Below are 19,467 nucleotides of genomic sequence, written 5' to 3' on the forward strand. Positions count from 1 at the left end.
TGGATCGTGGATTTAACAAAAATATAGTCCCGAAGGAAAAGTCATGACCCAAAAAGACTTATTCATAGTCCTACTAGAGCCCATTATAGCTGTCACAGATATACAGTTTTTATCAATTTTATATCTACGAGATCAGCCCTGCAGTACTGGATGGGTTTAAGAGATTTACATACTAATGAAGAGGCGGCTAGTCTGTCAATGCATCTGGGAGACAAACAACAATAAAGTCAAGTCGAAGGAGCAAAAAGAAGCAAACTTTAATTTTCCAGCATTTTTAAAAGGAGAATCTTCATGAGAATAATTTTCTTAATTATTAACAGTGGGCAGAAAAACAAAACAGTGCAAAACACCTATTTCTTACTTCAGTTTTAAACAGTAATAAGCCTAATAAAGACCATCAAAACAAAAAAATGAAGATTATAAGGGGGAAAAAAACTTAAGAGTCAAAGCACATGGAAAACTATACGCTGTTAAAGTGAGGTGGTTAGTTACAGGTGACTGTGCTGCTTTATGAGAAATGAGATGCCATCGCTGCACTACATGGTCGTGTGTATGGAGGATGTAACAAATCAGCAGTGATACAGAAATAAATATAACTTCAATGTCCTGCAGATGATCTACTACATGCACAGCTGCAGGTGCCCACAAACTGACTTTAATTACTTAAGGTGGAAACCAAAAGAAAAAAAAAGACATTTTGCAGAAATGCAGGTTCCTATGGCTGCTTTTTGTCTCTGTGCCAGTCAGAGCACTAGGAAACAAGCATTAAAAGGAGGAAATCATCAGTATTTGAACCAAATGACAAAAAAAATTAAGGTATCACACAGAAAGTGAAGGTTAGTGAAAGTGAATGAGATATACTGACTGAAAATAAGCTGCATGGACAACACCAAGTCACAAAGTCCCTCTAAAGCATGTGAAATGACACCACCACATGCATGCAACACACTTTAGTACTAAAACTAGTACACAAAGTTCACTGAAGTTAGAAAACAAACAGTTCTGTCCTTCATATGACACACTACTGTATATGACAGCCTCACTCCTCTCTTCTATAAGCTTAAGACTTTAGGACAGCAATGATTGAAAAACTAAGGGAAGAGACACGAGGTGTTCTCTGGACTCATGTCCTGCCTACACAGAGATTACAATTATGCTATGCCTTAATAATTTAAAGCTGTCTTCATTGTGCACATACAACATATAGGCTCCAATTCTGTAATTAGCAGACTTTCCAAAATCCACCTGAAAATAATTTTCACCAAGGTTCAACATGGTGACCGGGTTTTTCTTCGACATACTTGTTCTCAGATGGGGCCTCTGACGTTTTCATCCTCCTGTGGTGAGCAGTCAAGTCAGGTACATCACAACAGAAAACTCGAGCTCACGAGTTCTCTTATAAGAATGATCATTTTACTTTACTGTGACGATGAGGTGCTTAAACTGCACCTACAGTAGCTGATCTACTTGTATGCATGTTTGACTACTGACTTTAAAGCAAAGGGTCTTTAGAGAGTACTTCCCTCTTGATTTTTCTTATTTGATGCATTATGCTAGCTTTAACGGCTTTAGGATCAGCAGAAAAGAACAAAAGCTTTATTCAGTTATAAGCTGGCTATGGGGCTTTCACTGTTCACTCTGTCGCACTACTAAAAAGATACATTTACAGGAACAAAAACAACACTGTCTCCCTATATGCAGATCTTCGGAGCTGTCCTGATCAGATCTGGAGACAAAGATGTTTTTCTTTTATGTTTCTATTTGTAAGAGCTAATTCCACCACTTCTTCTCTGCAGACCACCTTGAGAAAGACACGCTTCGAAAGACGGCTGACTACAATAGCTTACATCACTGAAAACAGTCTTTATTCTGAAAACTTTCCAACTCAAAGCTGAGGAAAAAAAAGCAAATGATCTGTGGGTATGTCATCCTCAAATTTCATTTCAACTCTCTGAGGCACAACACCATGAGCACTTTGGAGTTTGCCCAAATAGCCAAACAGTGTTTTCACTCTCTTGTTTCCTGGATGCTTAGATGTGACCAAATGCAGAGCCTTGATTTAAGCTTTGAGTTTTAAAAAGTTGCCATGTCAACTGCTTCAATAATTGTGTCCCCTTTAGTTCTCTCTCTCTCTCTAAGTCACAGAAGACGTCCTGTTGAGTTAGCCTGGAGGACTTTGTGTGAGATTCCTCTTCTCCATCTTTCTCAGCTTTTGGAGCAAGATTCCCAACCATCCCACCTGGAGATCCCTGAGGGTTCAGAGGTACCTGAGGGACAAGTTGACACAGTTGCCCCTCTCTACCCACCTCCACCATCTATCTACTGGACATTCCACCCTACTTGACTTGTCGAAGGTCCCACCTCCTCCACTGCGCCGCCCCGACAATGACAGCTTTCTCCTTTGCCATGTCGTCACGTGTGAGCAGCAGCGCCTTCTCTCTTCTACCAGCCTCTCGCCCCGCTCGCTCTTCTCTTGCTCTCTTCCTGTCCAGCTCTACTCCCATTTTTGCTCTCACTCTTGTGATTGGTTGGATTCTCACGGTCTCTCTCCGTTACTTTCACACAGTGGTGCTTCGGTTGTAGCAGTGGAAAACGGGTATCCATGTTTGTTCTTTTTTGTTATTACCCAGATTAAAATACCAATGAACTAAGCTTCACAAAGGCCCAGCTCCTTTCCAGCAACCTGTAAATATATATCAGCCATTAGTCATTTCAGTAGATTACGAGTTACTTTTCATTCATTTAAGGTCACATTTCACCAGATAGTGAAATACACACTTTTTGCTTTCTTGGTGAGAGTTTGAGACCTCGATAACGCGGCCATATCTGTACATTAAATATGAAGCTACAGCCAGGAAACTGTTAACAGGAGCAAGCAGTTAGCCAGGCTTCCACTGATCACTTCAAAATCCAACTACCAGCCCCACCAAAAATCATTAACTAACATGTATCTCTCATATTCTGTTTGTTTAATCAGTCCAAAGGCCAACTTTAAAATTAGCAGGCAACAGCTGTCCATCCATTTCTTGGCTAGAAGCTGTGGCTTCCTGAAGTCTCCACCCAGGAAGGTCACTTCTCCAGGCCGATAAAAAGTCTGGCACATAGCAACGTATCACTTTGACACCTTCATTTTTGAACAGAACAAACCAGAAATACCATGTTAATTTGGGTTTTAGAGATGCTGTTTTGTTATCTTTGGACCAAGCTCAGCCTTTCCTGCCTCAGCTTCATATGTAATGAACAGAGATTTCTCTCATCCTCAGCAGGGAAGTGAAATAAATATTTTTTCCGGTAATGTCTTTCAATTTCAGTGAGTCAGAATAGACAACAGTGGAATGTCTTACAGTCTAGTACTGGGACAGTCCAGTCACACCACCATGTTGGTAGGCCCGCTCCCCCTGGTAGGTGGAGTCCTGGGACAAGGCCACATCAATCTGGGACTTGAACTCATCTCCTAGGTAACTGTCCTATATAATGGGACAAACAAAAATTATTTCTTCATTTCTTTCCAGGCAGAAAAGTAATGTGGTTTTAGACCAGTTCAAGTTTTTACTTGAAGAGGAAAACTGGGCAAGACCTTGGAACATACTGTATGTGCACACAAACCTGGCACTGGACAGTAATCGCAATGAATAAACAGACTACAAACTGCTTGCCACATGAAGTGCACCTACTTAGCACTTCATCAACTCTCTTGAATGCCAAATTTATGATAAAGATGATGATGATTTATTCCCAATAAATGACAGTGCAGTGAACCAACCTGGGAAAGTTCAGGCTGGGAGAGCCCCGGCTGACTCATCTGCGACGGTTGGCTCATGTTGATGTAGCCCTGTGTCAGAGGCCCCTGAGAGAAGGGCTGGGAGCCCAGGTCCTGGCTGGCCTGGCTGCCGCTCATGTGTCCTCCATGTCCACGATCTCCTCCTCCATTCCCTCCACCATGGTTCCCCGTGTTGCCACGGTTCCTTTGACGGCCACCTCGGGCCCCGCCGCCCCCTCCGCTGCCTGCCTTGCCCTTCATACCTCCACCACGACCTGCCAAGTCACGACAAGTTTTTTCTAACTGCAAAATACGGGGGCCTTTATGAACTATGCAGTTAGCATAGTTTTCACTGTTTTGTATCATTCTCACCTGCTGTGGGCCCATTCACCTGTCCCATGTACCCAGGGGGAGGTACGGGTGGCATCACAAGGTTGAATGGGATGGGGATGTTCATGGAGGTCATGGGACTGGAGCCTGTGCCAATCATACCAATCTGATCATGGGTCTGGAAATACATATTGGATGCACGCCCTGTAGCAGAAAGAAGCACATGTTCATTTTTCCTCCTTTGAAATTATCTGGCTGTGTGCAGAGCTACTTCTGTCACGTCACAGCTCACATGGCTCTTTTTGCAGTTAATGGTAAATGCACACCCTCATTCTGCTCTAGTAGCAGATTTTAGTAATGCAACCGAGGAGTGGGGGAGCAACATGACCTCATTGCTACATAATAGGTGACGTGTTTGGACAGCATAGGTCAACAAAATTCTATGTGATTATATGTACAGCTAAAAATAATAATTTAGTGTGTAATTACCCTTTAAGATACTTTAGTAAGGACATTCAACTTGTTTGCAAATAACTAGCAATGCAGATATGGTGCCTGTCTTTAGAAAGCTTCTAACAGCGTGTTTTCAAAATGACTCACCATTGCTGCTGCGGTCATAAACAGATCCAGGAATAAGGGCCTCCCTGGCGTCATACATTGCTGTGCTCATGAATCTACCCCCCTGTGAAAGACGACAGAAGAGAGTTTTTAGGCCACAACTCATTCATTCTTGCATGAACACTGATTTATTACCCTTGTTTTGTTAAACTCCTTTTCCTCTTTGCATTGACAAATATTGAAGTGCATCCTATAGCCTTCATGCAGCTTAGTGGAAAAACCCCATGACCCAGTGAAGAAACAATGATTTCAGTGTTCTACATGTTCAGTGTGTTCAGTGCCTGAACTCACTGGGTTTATGGTGTTAACCAACTTGCGGGGCTTGCTGAATTGCATAAGGCTCTCCCTCAGGTTGTTGAGGGGACCTTCGACCAGGACCTTCTGCTCCTTGTAGTAGTTGAGCAGGTGGTTCCACAGGGGCTGCTTGGACAGGGCCTTGGGGTTTCCCACAATAATCACACCATACCTATGTGACAGAAGCAGAAGATGACAATGACTTAGTGATTAAAGGTTGTCGCAAGTAGGTGAAGAAGTCATTTGCAGTCGCTGTAAAACAGTGTTATTTTACTCATGTTGTTTTACCTGGCCCTGGTGAGTGCCACGTTTAGACGTCGGGGATCATTGAGGAAGCCAATGCCCTGGTGCTCATTGGCCCGCACACAGGACAGGATGATGAAGTCTTTCTCTCTGCCCTGAAAGGCATCCACGCTGGCTATCTCCACCTCCTACAGAATGAATGAAGAGAAATTTGTGGGAAAAGGTGACAGATGATTAAAAATAATACATATGCTAACGGTGAGAAATGATTTGGTTGGTATAACTACAGACTATAGGCCTTGGAACCATTTCATCCTCCTCTTATGCTCCATAAATACACAAATATGGCTACAAAGTAGGTGGCAGGAGTATTAGTTGGCTTATCATGATTCTACAGTTCTGCGGCTGTGCTATGTTGAGCATGTAATATTAGTAGTATTTGCATAAATTTGAGCATTTTTCATCTTTCTCTCGTTGTGCAGCTGGGCTCCATTTTTTTAAAGCCCTGTCCAGACACTGTGTGGCAAATCCAGGTCTCATCCATACTGAACAGCAGCCACTGCTGTGCCAGCTTTTTGAATTCATACGTGTGAATGCACATACATGTTTGTTTGTTTGTTTTTTTTAAGTGTGCAATACAACATTTAAATAAAAGTGCCACTACCTGGTAGAGCTTGGTATGGAGGGAGCCACTGAACTGCATATACTGGACCAGGTAGGACCTCTGTCCCTCGTAGGGGGTAATGATGCCAATCTGATCAGGTTTAGCTCCAGCCTTCAGCAACTTTGTAGTTATTTTCTCCACATTGGCTGCCTCGGTCCTGCATGAACACGTAGGGTCCTTACATCATTTTTTATAATAACTACTCATTAGGGGTGTGACAATACACTCAGCTCACGAGATGATATACAATACTGGGTTCACAAGAACAAGATAATATTTTAACACTATTTTTAAGAAATCTTCAATGATTAAATACATGACTGGAAAAATTGTCTTTTATTTGACTGAAGGTCACAAAATGCAAAACATGCATGTGCATTTTGAAATGTTTTAACTAATTAGCTTGTAATGAATGTCACTTCTGTTTTACTTTCTGTTTATGAATTATCATACGCAGCTAAAGACAACAGTTTTGTTTGTATAGCACCAAATCACAACAAAAGCCTTCTCAGGACACTTCACAAAGTAAGGTCTAGTCTAGACCTTACTATTACTATTATTAAAGAGGAAAACCCAACAAATCCCCCTTGAGTAAGCACTTGGCGACATTGTGGAGGAATAACTCCCTTTGACGAAAGAAACCTCCGACAGACCCCGGCTCATGGTGGGCTTGTAAAAGCACTGTCAAAAGGTTTTACCACAAATTCAGCTGACTGGTTTCTCTCCTGCCTGATTTCACATGAGTCTCTTCAAACCTTATAACTACATGAGCTTCTAACTTCTAACTGAAGCTGTGTGTGACCTATGCCATTTTGACCCTCACCACACCAGACGGTGACATTATCCAGCAAAGGCACTGTCCTGACCAGCCACGTATGGGTGACTATCGGGACGTGGACGCCCATGGGAAGAAAACTTATTTACCTTGTTAGCATGGGCATTCACTGCTATTCACTGTCGAATTAGGGCCACAATTAACGCACCATAACGACACGCCATGCATTTTTGTTAGTACTGCATTTTAAATGGTGTTTTTTATCTATCAGTGTGAATAAACTGGTGATAGAATGGGTGCTAAGGTAGAGCAGGCTACGTTAATAGTTAGTGGAAATTCATGGCCTTGAAACGTGAATGTAGCCACTTACGTCAACCCGCCACAATGTTGCCATATTGTATACGCCAACAACGCTCTCCCTGCAACCCCTCACCCCCCAACCAATGCAGTCTTGTACGTTCAAACACAGCAGGGAGTTGTCTTTTTGCCAGACTAATGCGAACGTATCATCACTTTGCCATCACACTCTGTCATACTGGTTGCTGCTCTGGTTCTGTTACGTAATGATATTGTGAGACAGCTTTTGCTCAGCGATAAATATTATGTTTCAATATTGCAAGATCTTGTGGCACGAGACCTCGTCACACCCCTACTACTCACTGAAACATTGTAGAAAAAGTGATATTTTAAGATGTACATGTTTTTGAAACATCTATGCAAAATGTTTACAATGTATAATGAGCGGTGGTTGAAGTACTTCAGAAAAATGTAAATACAGATGTCAAACTGTTGGAAATAGGGCATGTTCTCTCGTTATACAGGTACATTCCTTCATAGGAGATGGAAACAAACATGTCAGGTCATTGAGAAAGTTTAAACCTGTTGAGATAGGACGTTCCAGAGCTGGCAATTTCCTCTTGACCTTGTGTAACGTAGAAGAACATTGGCTTGTCAGGTTGTGGCCATTGGAAGTCAAAGCCTTTGAATATTGTATTTATACACACACACACACATATATATATATACATATATATATATATACACACACACACACACACACACACGATCAGGACTAGGAAGAGGATTTGTAGCAACACAGTGACTGAAGTGTACCTTAAAAGGAGAAAGCCTAACAGGATAAACTGTAGGACTTATGTGAGACTTTATGACTGCTTCAAGAATCATTACAAATAAATACATTAAAAAGCGTGTGATAAACTAGATGTGTTACAATCAATAGTGTTTTGAATAATGCATGAACACAAAGGAAACAACAAAGGAAAGCATTGATCTGAGCAAAAAGGCTGCAAGAAATCTGAGGCAACTTTGTCTCATGTTTTCTGCTCAAATTTTCTAAATGGTTTTATGACCGACTAAGATCAAGATCACTGGACAGTAATGTCTTTTTTCAGACTGTTTGTGTAGGGTAAGCAGTCAAGGAAACATGGAGGATTTAGCTTGCACACTAAAGCCTACACAGCCATTTAGAGAGCAGCTTCAAACACTTTAAGAGCCTCCAAAGGGAAAATCAAGTAACTAAGGATGACAAAATGTTTCTTTTCATCTTACCAGCAGTGACTCCATTCTGCAGAGAGCCCTCATAGAAGATGTTGGATGGGAAGGCGCTGAGGGCTGGGTGCATGCGGTACTGGACCTGCAGACGGATTGGTCGGATCCCCAGAACGACCAGACGCTCAAAGAGAGACTGAGACAGACCTGCTTTAGCTGCCTTTTTACACATCACCACAGGCCCCAGCTGGCAATGATCACCCACCAGAATTAACTATGGAAAAGTAAAACAAAACCGATGACTGCAAAGTTGGCGTCCTGTCATCAAGACAAATTTGTCAAAATTATGGACCTTGCTAGTGTAGAAAAAGCAGTTTAAGCCTTTGATGCCACAGAATGATCTAGATGTATGAAGCTCCTACCTGCTTGGCCCCCAGGACGACAGGCACCATACATTCTGGTTCAGTGGCCTGAGTGCTCTCATCAATCAAGATTGACCGGAACTGCATCTTGGCCAGACGAGGATCTCCTGCTCCGACACAGGTACAGCAGATCACATCAGCATTCTGGGAAAGAGAGAAGAGGTGCAATTGTTTATTTACAGTGAAGAATTGTGTATTACATTACTTGGATGTATACAAGAACATCACACTGAAACCTACTCTTTTTTTCTTTGGACTTCAACAGAAGAATTCAAACTTGACAATAATCAACAAAACCTCAACGTTTGTACATCCTTGTGCCTAGTGCTGTCACAAACAGGAAACGCTTAGTTTAGTAAGACCAGTCTTCACACCATAAGTAGCTCCCTCTCAGCAGTGCGTCTCAGAGCTCGGTAGCGCTTCTCGTCTGAGGAGGACAGCTCTCCTGTCTCGTCCTTCAGCTGTTGGAGCTTCTGGAGCTCTGGCATACTGCAGGCAGGGACATTATCAACAAAGATCAGTCCTGTGCTTGAGTGAAACGACTTGTATCTCTAACAGGCTGTGTTGCTTAAAGGTCTGAAATCATTTTAGGCCACCAATAACTGTACTTGTACTTCCCATATTTCAAGTTGTTACTACACAATATTAGCCCAAGCTCAAGCCTATGCTGCTCTCTGCAATTTGTCAGTTGCTCAAGCCTATGCTGCTCTCTGCAATTTATTGATTAATTTAGTGGGACCAACTGGCAACAAATAAGACTACTCTCAGCTAGGGCTGCACGATAAATCGTTGTATGAGCTCAATTTAGATCCATGTGCAATCTCAGTCTAACATTATGATTCTGCTATGTTTGTATTAGCAGGGAGATGCCTTGCATCAAACCAAGTGCTCCCTTTTCCTCGCTAAGCTAGCAAGAATGTCATGTGACAAGCTGTAGACAGGAAGAGAAGACTGATTCAAAAACAAATCCAGCTTGTTTGGCATTGTGAAAGATGCTCTGCGCCCTCCTGCAACTATATCAAACGTCGCCCTGCCTGCCCTATACACCTTATGCCAACCAGCAGCTGAGACAGAAATAAATCACTTTGCAGTTATTCATTGAGGTTATTGATTAATGCAGCTTAGCGAGGAAAAGGAAGTGCTTAGTTTGTTGCAAGGGTTCTTACTGTTAATGCAAACATGGCAGAATCATTGTTATGCGAGACCGAGATCACACAGGGATCGAAATCACGCTCATAAAATGATTTATCATGCAGCACTACTCTCAGCTTTTCCAAAAAAAGCAGACAAATGTTAAGCACACACACAAAAGTACATCTTCTTTAAGAAAAATCACTGACTTTGGACAGTTATGTGTTACCTGTCCATATTACGGGTCTGGTTGTGCAGAGCCAAGAAAGAAACAGGTGAGTCGATGGCCTCCCTGCTCTTGGCACACAGCCTCACCACTTTGAGTCCTGTTTGGTGGATCTTCTCTGTCAGCTGGTCAACGGCAATGTTACTGGGAGCACACACAAGTACTGGCCTGGAGGGACACAAGCAGCAGAAATGTCTTTAGGATGGTAACACAGAGCCAAGCCTTGCTTCATCAACAACTGTGGTGCTTCAATAACAGTACGAAGACAAAAAATATTAAATGGTATATCCAGATGCTCTGCTAAATTTAGTGTAAACTGACACAATCAAACAAAATAGCAACGACAGCTACAAGTCTTACCCATTGCCCTGTCTAGCCAGGTGGTAGACGATGGTGGCGGAGGTTACCGTCTTCCCTGTGCCAGGAGGACCCTGGATCAGACTGAGAGGACGCTGCAGCACTGTCTTCACAGCATACACCTGCATTACAACAAAATGCATCAATGTGAGCCCTGTATTTTCTGTAGTCACTGGCATAGCCTTTATTACCAGAGCCCATCAATGACAACATTTTAGATGCCCCCTCTCTAACTTACCTGGGAGTGGTTTAGATCAGGAAGACCCTGAGCGGTGAAGCGTTTGGGCAGCTGGCACTTGATGACCACATCCTCGACCTCATGTCCCAGCAGTTTGTGGTAGATGTAACCAGACACTGAAGTCTCATCCACAGCAAATGTCTTGAGGGCACTCTGCATTCTGGATGAAGCAGACAGGCATAGTGAGACATGTTTTTAAACTGACTCTAAAAAAATAAAACAGCTTTTATTTTTAAAGTTATTCATTACTAATGATGTATAATATTACATGAAATACTGACACACAGAAAAAATTCAGACACTAGACTTTCACTGGCTATGGATAGACTGTTATTCAGACTTAAACAGAATACTGATCTGCTGCCTTTCATTTTAAGGAGCAATTTCTTGACATGTATGTATACTTTGGTTAGTTTAAAAAAAAATGCCTGACTGACACATAAAATTGGGTTTCAAGTCCTGCTTACATATATCTCATAAAAGGACAAGAGTGTGCGGCTTGTCTTGTGAATACCTGTCAAAGGACGTGGACTTCCACACAAAGTCAACCTGGAAGTTGTGTGGGATCTCCACTGGCGCCCCAGCACTGCTCCTCAACTCTATGGCGATCTCATCACCATAGTCTGGTGCAATAAGTCAAGTAGGAGACAGAACCTTTGAACATATACTGTAGTTATGTGTGGCAACTGCTTTGACAGTATGTCTGTTATTTGTTCATGATTTGAAGTGAGAGGTCTAAATGGTGCTATTAGATCATTTACACTTTACCTCCTATCTCAGCTGCTGACATTTCAAGCTTTATTTATAGATTAAACCCATTTTGTTTAATCAAAATTCAGCTGACTATCAGTGCAGCATGTGTAATGTGGAGCGAGCTTTGGATTCTGCTATATATTGCCTATGTCATTAAGGTCAGCTGCATGTGTTACCCATTTGTCAGTTTATACCGCAAATTAATACACAGCTTAATCTTTGAAAATTAGGCAAGAAAACATCTTTTTTTATACTTATGTCTTCATAATATAGCCACACCTCACCTGGGCCATTTATACTTTATAGAGGAGTTGTGTATTTTTCAGAGCAAAATGTAGAAATCGTAGAGAGATGCACCAACAACTGTCTTGACATGCAGCCTCGATGTTGCAGGAGTACTCAGTCAGTTTACTAACGGGTGGTACACTGCATAAGAGAAATCTATATATAGAACTTGCTTCTGAAAACCACTGGGGACTGAGGAGAAGGCACAACTTTGCAGATGTTGTTGTAGTTTCCCCACAGCTGCCACTAGATGTTACTAAACACCCACATTTCACTGGTGGGACATTTACATTCATTTATAGCAAATCACAGATTGCTTAAGAGGCCCACAGGCTGTGTCAGACTTGAGCAAAAGTAATAAATACGAGACTGAGAAAATTGGTAAAATGTGGTCTCCTGGTACATACAGTCTCTCTATTGTAATGATTTTAAGGATACTATCGGGGACTTTGATGACATGCCCAACGCCTTTCCATGGAGGGGCCAGGTCTCCTTTGTACCTCAGGCAAATTTCATCTCCCTGCATCAGTCGCATATCTAGAGAAGAGCAGGTAAAACAGACACAAAACAACAACTTTGTTAAATACACATCACCACCAAAGTCACATTTTTAAAATAAATAACCAAAATGATAAAGATTACAAAATGATAACCCTTCACGAGTGAAAGCCATGCCTACAGACATTAATGGTTTGTTTTTTGTCACCTATGGATAAATGTGGTCAGAATAACATGAAGAATATTGTTCACTGGGAACACACAATAATGAAACAAAACTATAAACAAATACCTGAATCTGTTTTGGGAAGGGTGAAATATGCAATCCTCTTTTTATTCAGTCCCAAGTCCCATCTAACGGTAATGTTGTCTTGAGTCTATTAAGACATTAAAACATTTTTAAAAAAAACAACAACAACAACAACAATAAAACCATAGAAGAAAAGGCTGAACAGTGACAAACAGCATAACATGCAAAGCTAAACAGTCCGACAACATCTCCACTATTAGAGAAAAAACTAAGTGTATTCGCTTATTATTTTATCTACATTAAATTATCAACTTGTTTGACAACCAATGAATCATTTCATTCATTTATCATGCAAACACAAATGTCAGCCAATGGTTTTTAATTCACAATTTTTTGTCTACCTGGGACTCTTTGAGTTTCTTATCATAGTCGGCCTCCAGCTTCACAAGAGGGCCAAAGATGTTCTGGTACTGATAAGCATCCTCATAGCGAAGCAGGACATGTTGGGGCTCCTCGTCCACACCAGGCTTCTCCAGATCCTCCAGAGTCGCAGTTGGGTTTTCCTGCCAGGAAGAAACATGCATACAAGATCATAAGCCAGAAATAATACATGAACAAAAAGAAAAGCAAAATGCAGTGCTATTAAAGAGCACCTAAATATTAACTTGGACAGATTAAGACAAAAGGCCTTTTTCACAAAAGACCTTTTTGTAATAGGCCCCTTTTCTGTTCGTAAACATTATGATGTTTTTGTGGGGGAAGCACAGCTGAAGGCAAAATAATCCCCTGAACACATTAGTTAACACTGGCGAGCGAATATCTGAATATATACAGTCACTGTCTTTTCAAACTGTGTTACTTGAAAGTTAACATTAACCGATCCACTTGATGTAACATTCTGTTTCCAGGTCAAAACTTTGGTTCGTTCTCCTCGTCTCCATATGAAACAATGTTGAGTTTGGGCCTGTGGAAGTGGACGGTTATGTAACACTTAACAAGCGGAAAGGACAAAATTTGCCAACCCCTACACGCTCACTCTGTGGATGGATGATCTGACAGGCTGGCTGTCGTCATTCACAAAAGGCTCTCCAGTAAAATAAGATGTAAGTGAAGACTGCTACCGAAGTGTCAGGCAAGCTCATTATTAATTACATTTCTGGTTGGTGACTGACAGCTACTAGTGGGGGGCTAGCAAATGTACCAGAAGTTCTTGAACACACATGAAACGTACAACTAGCCAAAAAACGTAGATAATGTGCTTAGAGAGTTATGAGAGAAATCAGCCAATGTTATTCTTCCTAATTCACTAATTTCTGATTAACGTTTGGTGGACATGACAAACCTTTAAACATATCAATACCTGCAACAAACAATACTTATTTAACCTTATTTGATATGGAGTGCATGCTACAAACATTTTTTTATGATCACCTCAGTCCAATTCTATCATCTTATTACGTTTTACTTCAGCTGTCTTCAATTCTTTATCGCTGGCATGCTATAAAACTTCAAGTTACAAATATTACTCCTTCATTTCTGGCTAGAGACGGGCAATGATAGTTCCCAGCAAATTTCTGAATAGCATTTTAGCTTGAAATGTCCATCCCCTAATTCTGGCACCCAACAACACAATAAGTTAATTTTCAATAGGTGACGTATCCTCAGGCGATTTGTGTTTGTCTCCAGTTTTCCATTGTTTTGCCTACAGCTAACACATGACATAGGCTCTAAAAAGGTCTATAATACAGTTCCCGATAGCCGGTACTAGTATGGTACCGTGGTACTGAGGCATTTAAAATGGTACTATACTGCATTTGGACGGGACCGGTACTTGCAGTGCCACCGGCAGCGCCCGCCCGCAACAGAGGAAAACAGAGCAGGAAACAGCTTCCTCGTCCTCTGCTCACTGAGCAGCGTGGACTGGAGCAACAAACGGAGCAGGAGGAAAGCTTGGAGAGAGCAGAGACGTTGGAGGACAAACTTGTGGACAAACGAGGGGCGCGAAGTGCTATATGGCAGTACTTCGGCATAAAAACAAATGAGCAAGGAGAGGCAATTAACGTTGATGCGTCATTGTGTAAACAATGTTTTAAAACAAGCATGGCTAAGGGCGGAAACACCTCCAACTTAGCCAAACACCTACAGGACAAGCACCTAGACCTGCACACTGAGTTCAGGGAACGACAGGTAATTTACTCATGACATGTACCCTTTTCAAATTCAATAGTTCAATAGTTTTAAGTGTGCAACACATGATAAAGAGTTCTTATCAAACATAGATTTTTTTTTTCCTAAATTTTAATAAGACAAAAAGCCTGAGTCAGACTCAGTCTACTCCAAAAGAATCAGCCACCCAATAGTAGGCAAGAGAGGGAGTAGGGAGAAGGGACATAATGTTGATAGGAAAATAAGAGATTTTGCTGCTACAGTTGCTAGCTTATTTTAATTTCAAATAATTTTATTTGAACTTCTAACTTCATACTTTTTATTTACTCACACTGACTGTTCTAAATTTTTTTTTTGAGTGCAATAAGAAAAGCCTAGTATTTTGAATTTTATTTTGATGTTATTCTAAGATTTTCTATTAAAATAAAGTCAGTAATGACATTTTTTGCGTTCTCTTTTTTATCTGAAAAACTATCCAAAAGTATCGAAATACATTTTGGTACCGGTACCGGTACCAAAATGTTGGTATCGTGACAACACTACATGAACTACTATACAAAAGGTAACTATACAAAATGTATTTATAAAATGCAAATTGGCCTGAAACAGGCACTGAAACTGAAAGAAGTGGCTCATCATACTTACAGTTATTTGCATGAACATAACTACACAGATAAACCTAGCCAGTGGTCAATTTCAAGTTACGTGCATTTAGAATATTTACATATTACAACGGCAGGTGTGTGCAAAGACAGCTGCACTACAGTACCTTCCAGAGTTCCTCCAGCTTGTTGATCTGCTGGGCGGTGATCTGACGGGCCCTGAGCTGCTCCTGCTCTGAGGGGATTTTGACCAGCCAGGACAGGAAGCAGCGGTCCTGGATGAGAGGCTGCCACTGTGAGCTGTCCCAGTTGATGTCTTTCAGGCTGCTCTGGCTGGCACATGGCTGCCTGTGTTACAACCAAAACAAAAGGGTGAAATGATAACTTTGAAATTCTGTAATCTCTCTGAAAGACAGCAGCATACAAGTACCCTTACCGGCACAGTAACACCACCACCGAGTCTGCCTTGGCGGGGATGAAGCCCAGCAGGAAGACATTGCGGCAGCCACAGTTGTAGCACTCCAGCACTGTTTCCCCCAGAGGGCCATCTTTATGCAGGGTCACCTCCTTGGACTTTGCTCTTACCAGGTGGTTCACAATGTGGCTAAAAGTGAAGAGAAGGACAATTAATACAATGCAATGCAATGTAAAAGTGTATGGTCCTGTATACAGGGAGGATGGTAAAGACCAGCAGCAGAATCAATACAACATGACTTTTTTCCATTTTATTGGGACTGAAATAAACCATGTTTGCCTAAGAATCCAGTAGTTTCTAGGACATATAATGAAAACCTATGATCCAAAGAATCTTAAGAGGTAATGACCAGCTACACTGACTTTAAGTGGGTGTAACCATGTTCACGTTGTTACCATCATTTCTTCATTGTTACTGGTCATTACTGTTCATTTAATGTATAAACCTTACCACACAGAAGAGGAAACCAGGTGATCATACACAATATTTCTCAGATGTGAGGATTCTGGTCAGTGTTTCCTGGTGCTGTGTACCCTTCTGGTTTATTGCAAAGCTGATTCAGGTTTAATCACAAACATTAAGCTACTTTCTTTAAATTAAGGTTTCAAAGAAAAATACATCTTTATTTTAAACTTGAATTGCTAATTATTAGTCTAAGTGGGCCTTGAAAGACAGTAAACATTTCTTTTAAATTAAGTTTTTATCTCCCTAACCAAAAAAAAATAAAAATAAAATAAATAAATCACTATGCTTTCCTAGCAGGAGCTTCTGAACACAATAAAGACAAAGTCACTATGCACTAAACTCTTGTCATGAGAATACTGTACTTGTAAAACTATTCTCTCCTAGTTCATTTAGCCAAGTTCACCAGCAGGGGTGTCAGTAAAAAGCCAATAAGTCAAAGTATCTTACCTGCCAGATGTGTTTCCACGACCATTGCAAAACCACTTTTTGCTGGTGTTGCAGTAGACCACGCAGGCTGGATCATGAATCCCACAGTAACTAAAATAGAAAAGATTCAAAATTATAAAGAAACACAAAACATTACCAATAAGAGCATGCACCATGCTCAGAGGACACAATGTCAGAAATTACACACAAAACTCTTGTGAGAAACTGACTCATTTTGAATTATAATGCAAATTCTCTTGCCTCACAAACCTGCATTTTACTAGTTAAATTCAAATCACAGTGATCATCAGTCTATCTTCCCCCTGTCTTTTTTGTGATTAAACTAGTTTAAATGACTTAGAGATTGTTTGAATATGCATGTAAATGTCAACTATTCAGAAAATGGTCAGTGTTGTGAGAATCTCACAGCTTTAAAGAAAGCCAAAATTGTCTTTCCTGAGGAGATTATGTACCAACACTAAACAGTATGTTGCTGATGGGTATCACAGTTTATATGAAAATAACAGATAGAAGAGGGTGGCAAGTTCATAAAGAAAACTCAGGCTCTGACTTTATGTCCAACAGACTTTGTATTCAATGCCAATCTTCAGGAAAACATCTAAAGTTTCTACGGATCTGATGCTGATGTATTGAGTGATAAATCACTTTCTATAGAAACAAACTGAGTAATGATCTTAATGGGCAACTGATAATGTCTGGGATGCCTGACATACTCAGCTAGACTTATTTGGATCAGCCCAACAAATGGTTGACATCCAGCTCGTTAGTTACGACAGCATATGAGCTCTGAGTATGAGAGAGCAGTGCTTGGCATGATGTAAAAATAATATTGACTGCTGACGCCAGACATGATATATGAGGTTCTGAAAAGTTACATTAAGTGTCATCTTAAGTGAGTCAAGAAGCATGTGTTGCCCACCAGGGACAGTATCAAGTGAACAGGGTGGACAGAAACCAGCACAGCGACTACAGATATGTTCAATCAGTGGCTGACGCTGAGAGAAAATATCTACTGTGATTATGGGCCAATTGAATCATTTTATATTGCTTCACATGTGAAAGGTAATATATATTTTTTACAGCAACTTTTATTTTAAAATGTACTTCTGCACTAGTTATTCACTGATCTAAAATATATTTTCAGACATCAATGTCAACATAAAACGCATGTGGACAGGGCACCATTACCCACTGATGTAAAAAGTATGTAGTTATCAATATCAGCAAACATCCAAAAAGACTCTACATGCAATAAGAATGATTGGAAATTAAATTAATTCATCACAAAGGATTATTTCATCCCTGATTCCAGCCAGTGCACCAGTCATATTAGTCTGGCCCTTTACCTGCAGGCATGTACAGGAAGGTCCTTGGTATAGTAGGTGTCTTCCTCATCTTCCTCAAAGTTCAACTCTGCCAGCAACTGACTGGCTTTTACCACCGGGTCGTCTCCATTCTGCAGTACCCCGTCAGGACCATTAACCTGGGGAGACCATTATAAATATTATTTGGGACTTTATGTGGCATAAACTAATACTGAAGGATCACAGTCAATCGATAGTACAAAAAGTGGACAGTCAGTCAGATAAAACCTCATGTGAGCATGTAATTGTAGATAGTCACGTCAAAAAAACTGTTTGCTGGCAGAAATATCACACTGTATGTGTGAGTATTTGAGAGTTGTCTGCCATACTGATAAATCCATGATATTCTTTGTTTGCATTGTAATAAAGTCCTCAATGACATGCTAGCTGTGCCAGCACGCTAACCGCGCAAGCTAGTTAGCTAGCATGCTAGCCAATTACCACGTTAAAAGCACGCTAACCGATAGAAAGCGTCATCATGCTAACCGGAGGTAGCCAGCGATGTTGTTAGCTAACGTTACCTAATTCATATTTGGTCAACAAAGTACAAAACATATTCTGACACCGAACTGCAATGAATAACCACAAGCACCTGGTTGTCTAGTTGGCTCTGCGTCTGGCCTTGGGTCTGCGTCTGGCTCGGCAGGGTAAAATCGGTGAAGTCGTACTCGGAGCCCTGGGTGTCCGCTCCCAGCAGCTCGGCTTCCTCGGTATCCAGGAACGTTAGGGTCTGTGAGCTCGGCCCGTACGCCTCGACACTCATGATTTTACCTTCTTATTAACGTTATGTTACCAGTTTCCGAGAAATATCCCACAGACTGTTGCTTTTGCAGGACAAAATGAATAATCGAGACAGACTATTGATGAGAAAATGACTAACACTGGTAGCGTGAGAAAGAGACACCGAGCCTCGATTACGGCTGCGTTCCGTTTGTCACCTCCCCCTCTCGTTTCCTATTCTTGGTCACTACCACTTGTCTCCTACGGGAAGTCATATACAGAGAGGGAAGGAAAAGGAACAAGGAGGCATATCTGAGCAGAAATGGGATAACTGATTGCATTTATGGTAACAAAATTGTGTAGCCAGAAGAAATAAAGTTGCAACAAATGTGGGAGTGGAGTCAAAGAGATCTGTCATCTGCATATGATGTTCACATGTTAAAAGCACATCCCAAAACAGAATAAGACGAGATATATTATAAAATTAATATTTATAACATAATGAATGCACCAGAAATTATAGTACATAACCTATACTAAGTAATGACGTTTATGGCAAATAACATGTACAGGTATGTGCCAAAAAATTAGAATATCGAGGAAAAGTCCATTTATTTCAATAATTTGTTTCAAAAAGTGAAACTTGTATGTTATATTAGTTCACTACACACAAAGTGAAATATTTCAAGCCTTTATTTGTTTCAATTTTGATGATTATGGATTAAAGACAAAAAAACCCAAATCCAGTATTTCACAAAATTAGAATATTTCATGTGACCAATAAAAAAAAGGATCTTAAACACATGTTGGCCTTCTGAAAAGTGTGTTAATGTACTGTATTATGTCCTCAGTACTTTGTTGGGCCTCCTTTTGCA

At 40.9% G+C, this 19,467-nt stretch overlaps 1 protein-coding gene across 1 annotated transcript; it reads right to left on the minus strand.

Annotated features, from left to right (window-relative positions):
• Window positions 1–2,120: 2,120 nt before the first annotated feature.
• On the minus strand, window positions 2,121–18,841 carry LOC109969255 (regulator of nonsense transcripts 1-like). The gene is made up of 24 exons (XM_020615982.1): window positions 18,465–18,841; window positions 17,855–17,991; window positions 16,509–16,598; window positions 15,558–15,725; window positions 15,289–15,469; window positions 12,755–12,916; window positions 12,396–12,480; window positions 12,044–12,142; window positions 11,082–11,190; window positions 10,568–10,727; window positions 10,333–10,451; window positions 9,976–10,140; window positions 8,990–9,104; window positions 8,616–8,759; window positions 8,254–8,467; window positions 7,564–7,663; window positions 5,910–6,066; window positions 5,291–5,433; window positions 5,000–5,174; window positions 4,691–4,772; window positions 4,133–4,294; window positions 3,764–4,035; window positions 3,345–3,467; window positions 2,121–2,683 (listed from the first exon to the last, which is right to left on the minus strand). The coding sequence occupies exons 1-23, from the start codon at window positions 18,633–18,635 to the stop codon at window positions 3,348–3,350; spliced, it is 3,330 nt and encodes a 1,109-aa protein (XP_020471638.1). The 5' UTR covers window positions 18,636–18,841; the 3' UTR covers window positions 2,121–2,683; window positions 3,345–3,347.
• Window positions 18,842–19,467: the final 626 nt, after the last annotated feature.

This window comes from Monopterus albus, unplaced genomic scaffold (genome assembly GCF_001952655.1).
Source record: "Monopterus albus unplaced genomic scaffold, M_albus_1.0 scaffold172.1, whole genome shotgun sequence".
In the NCBI taxonomy this organism is placed as follows: Eukaryota; Metazoa; Chordata; class Actinopteri; order Synbranchiformes; family Synbranchidae; genus Monopterus; species Monopterus albus.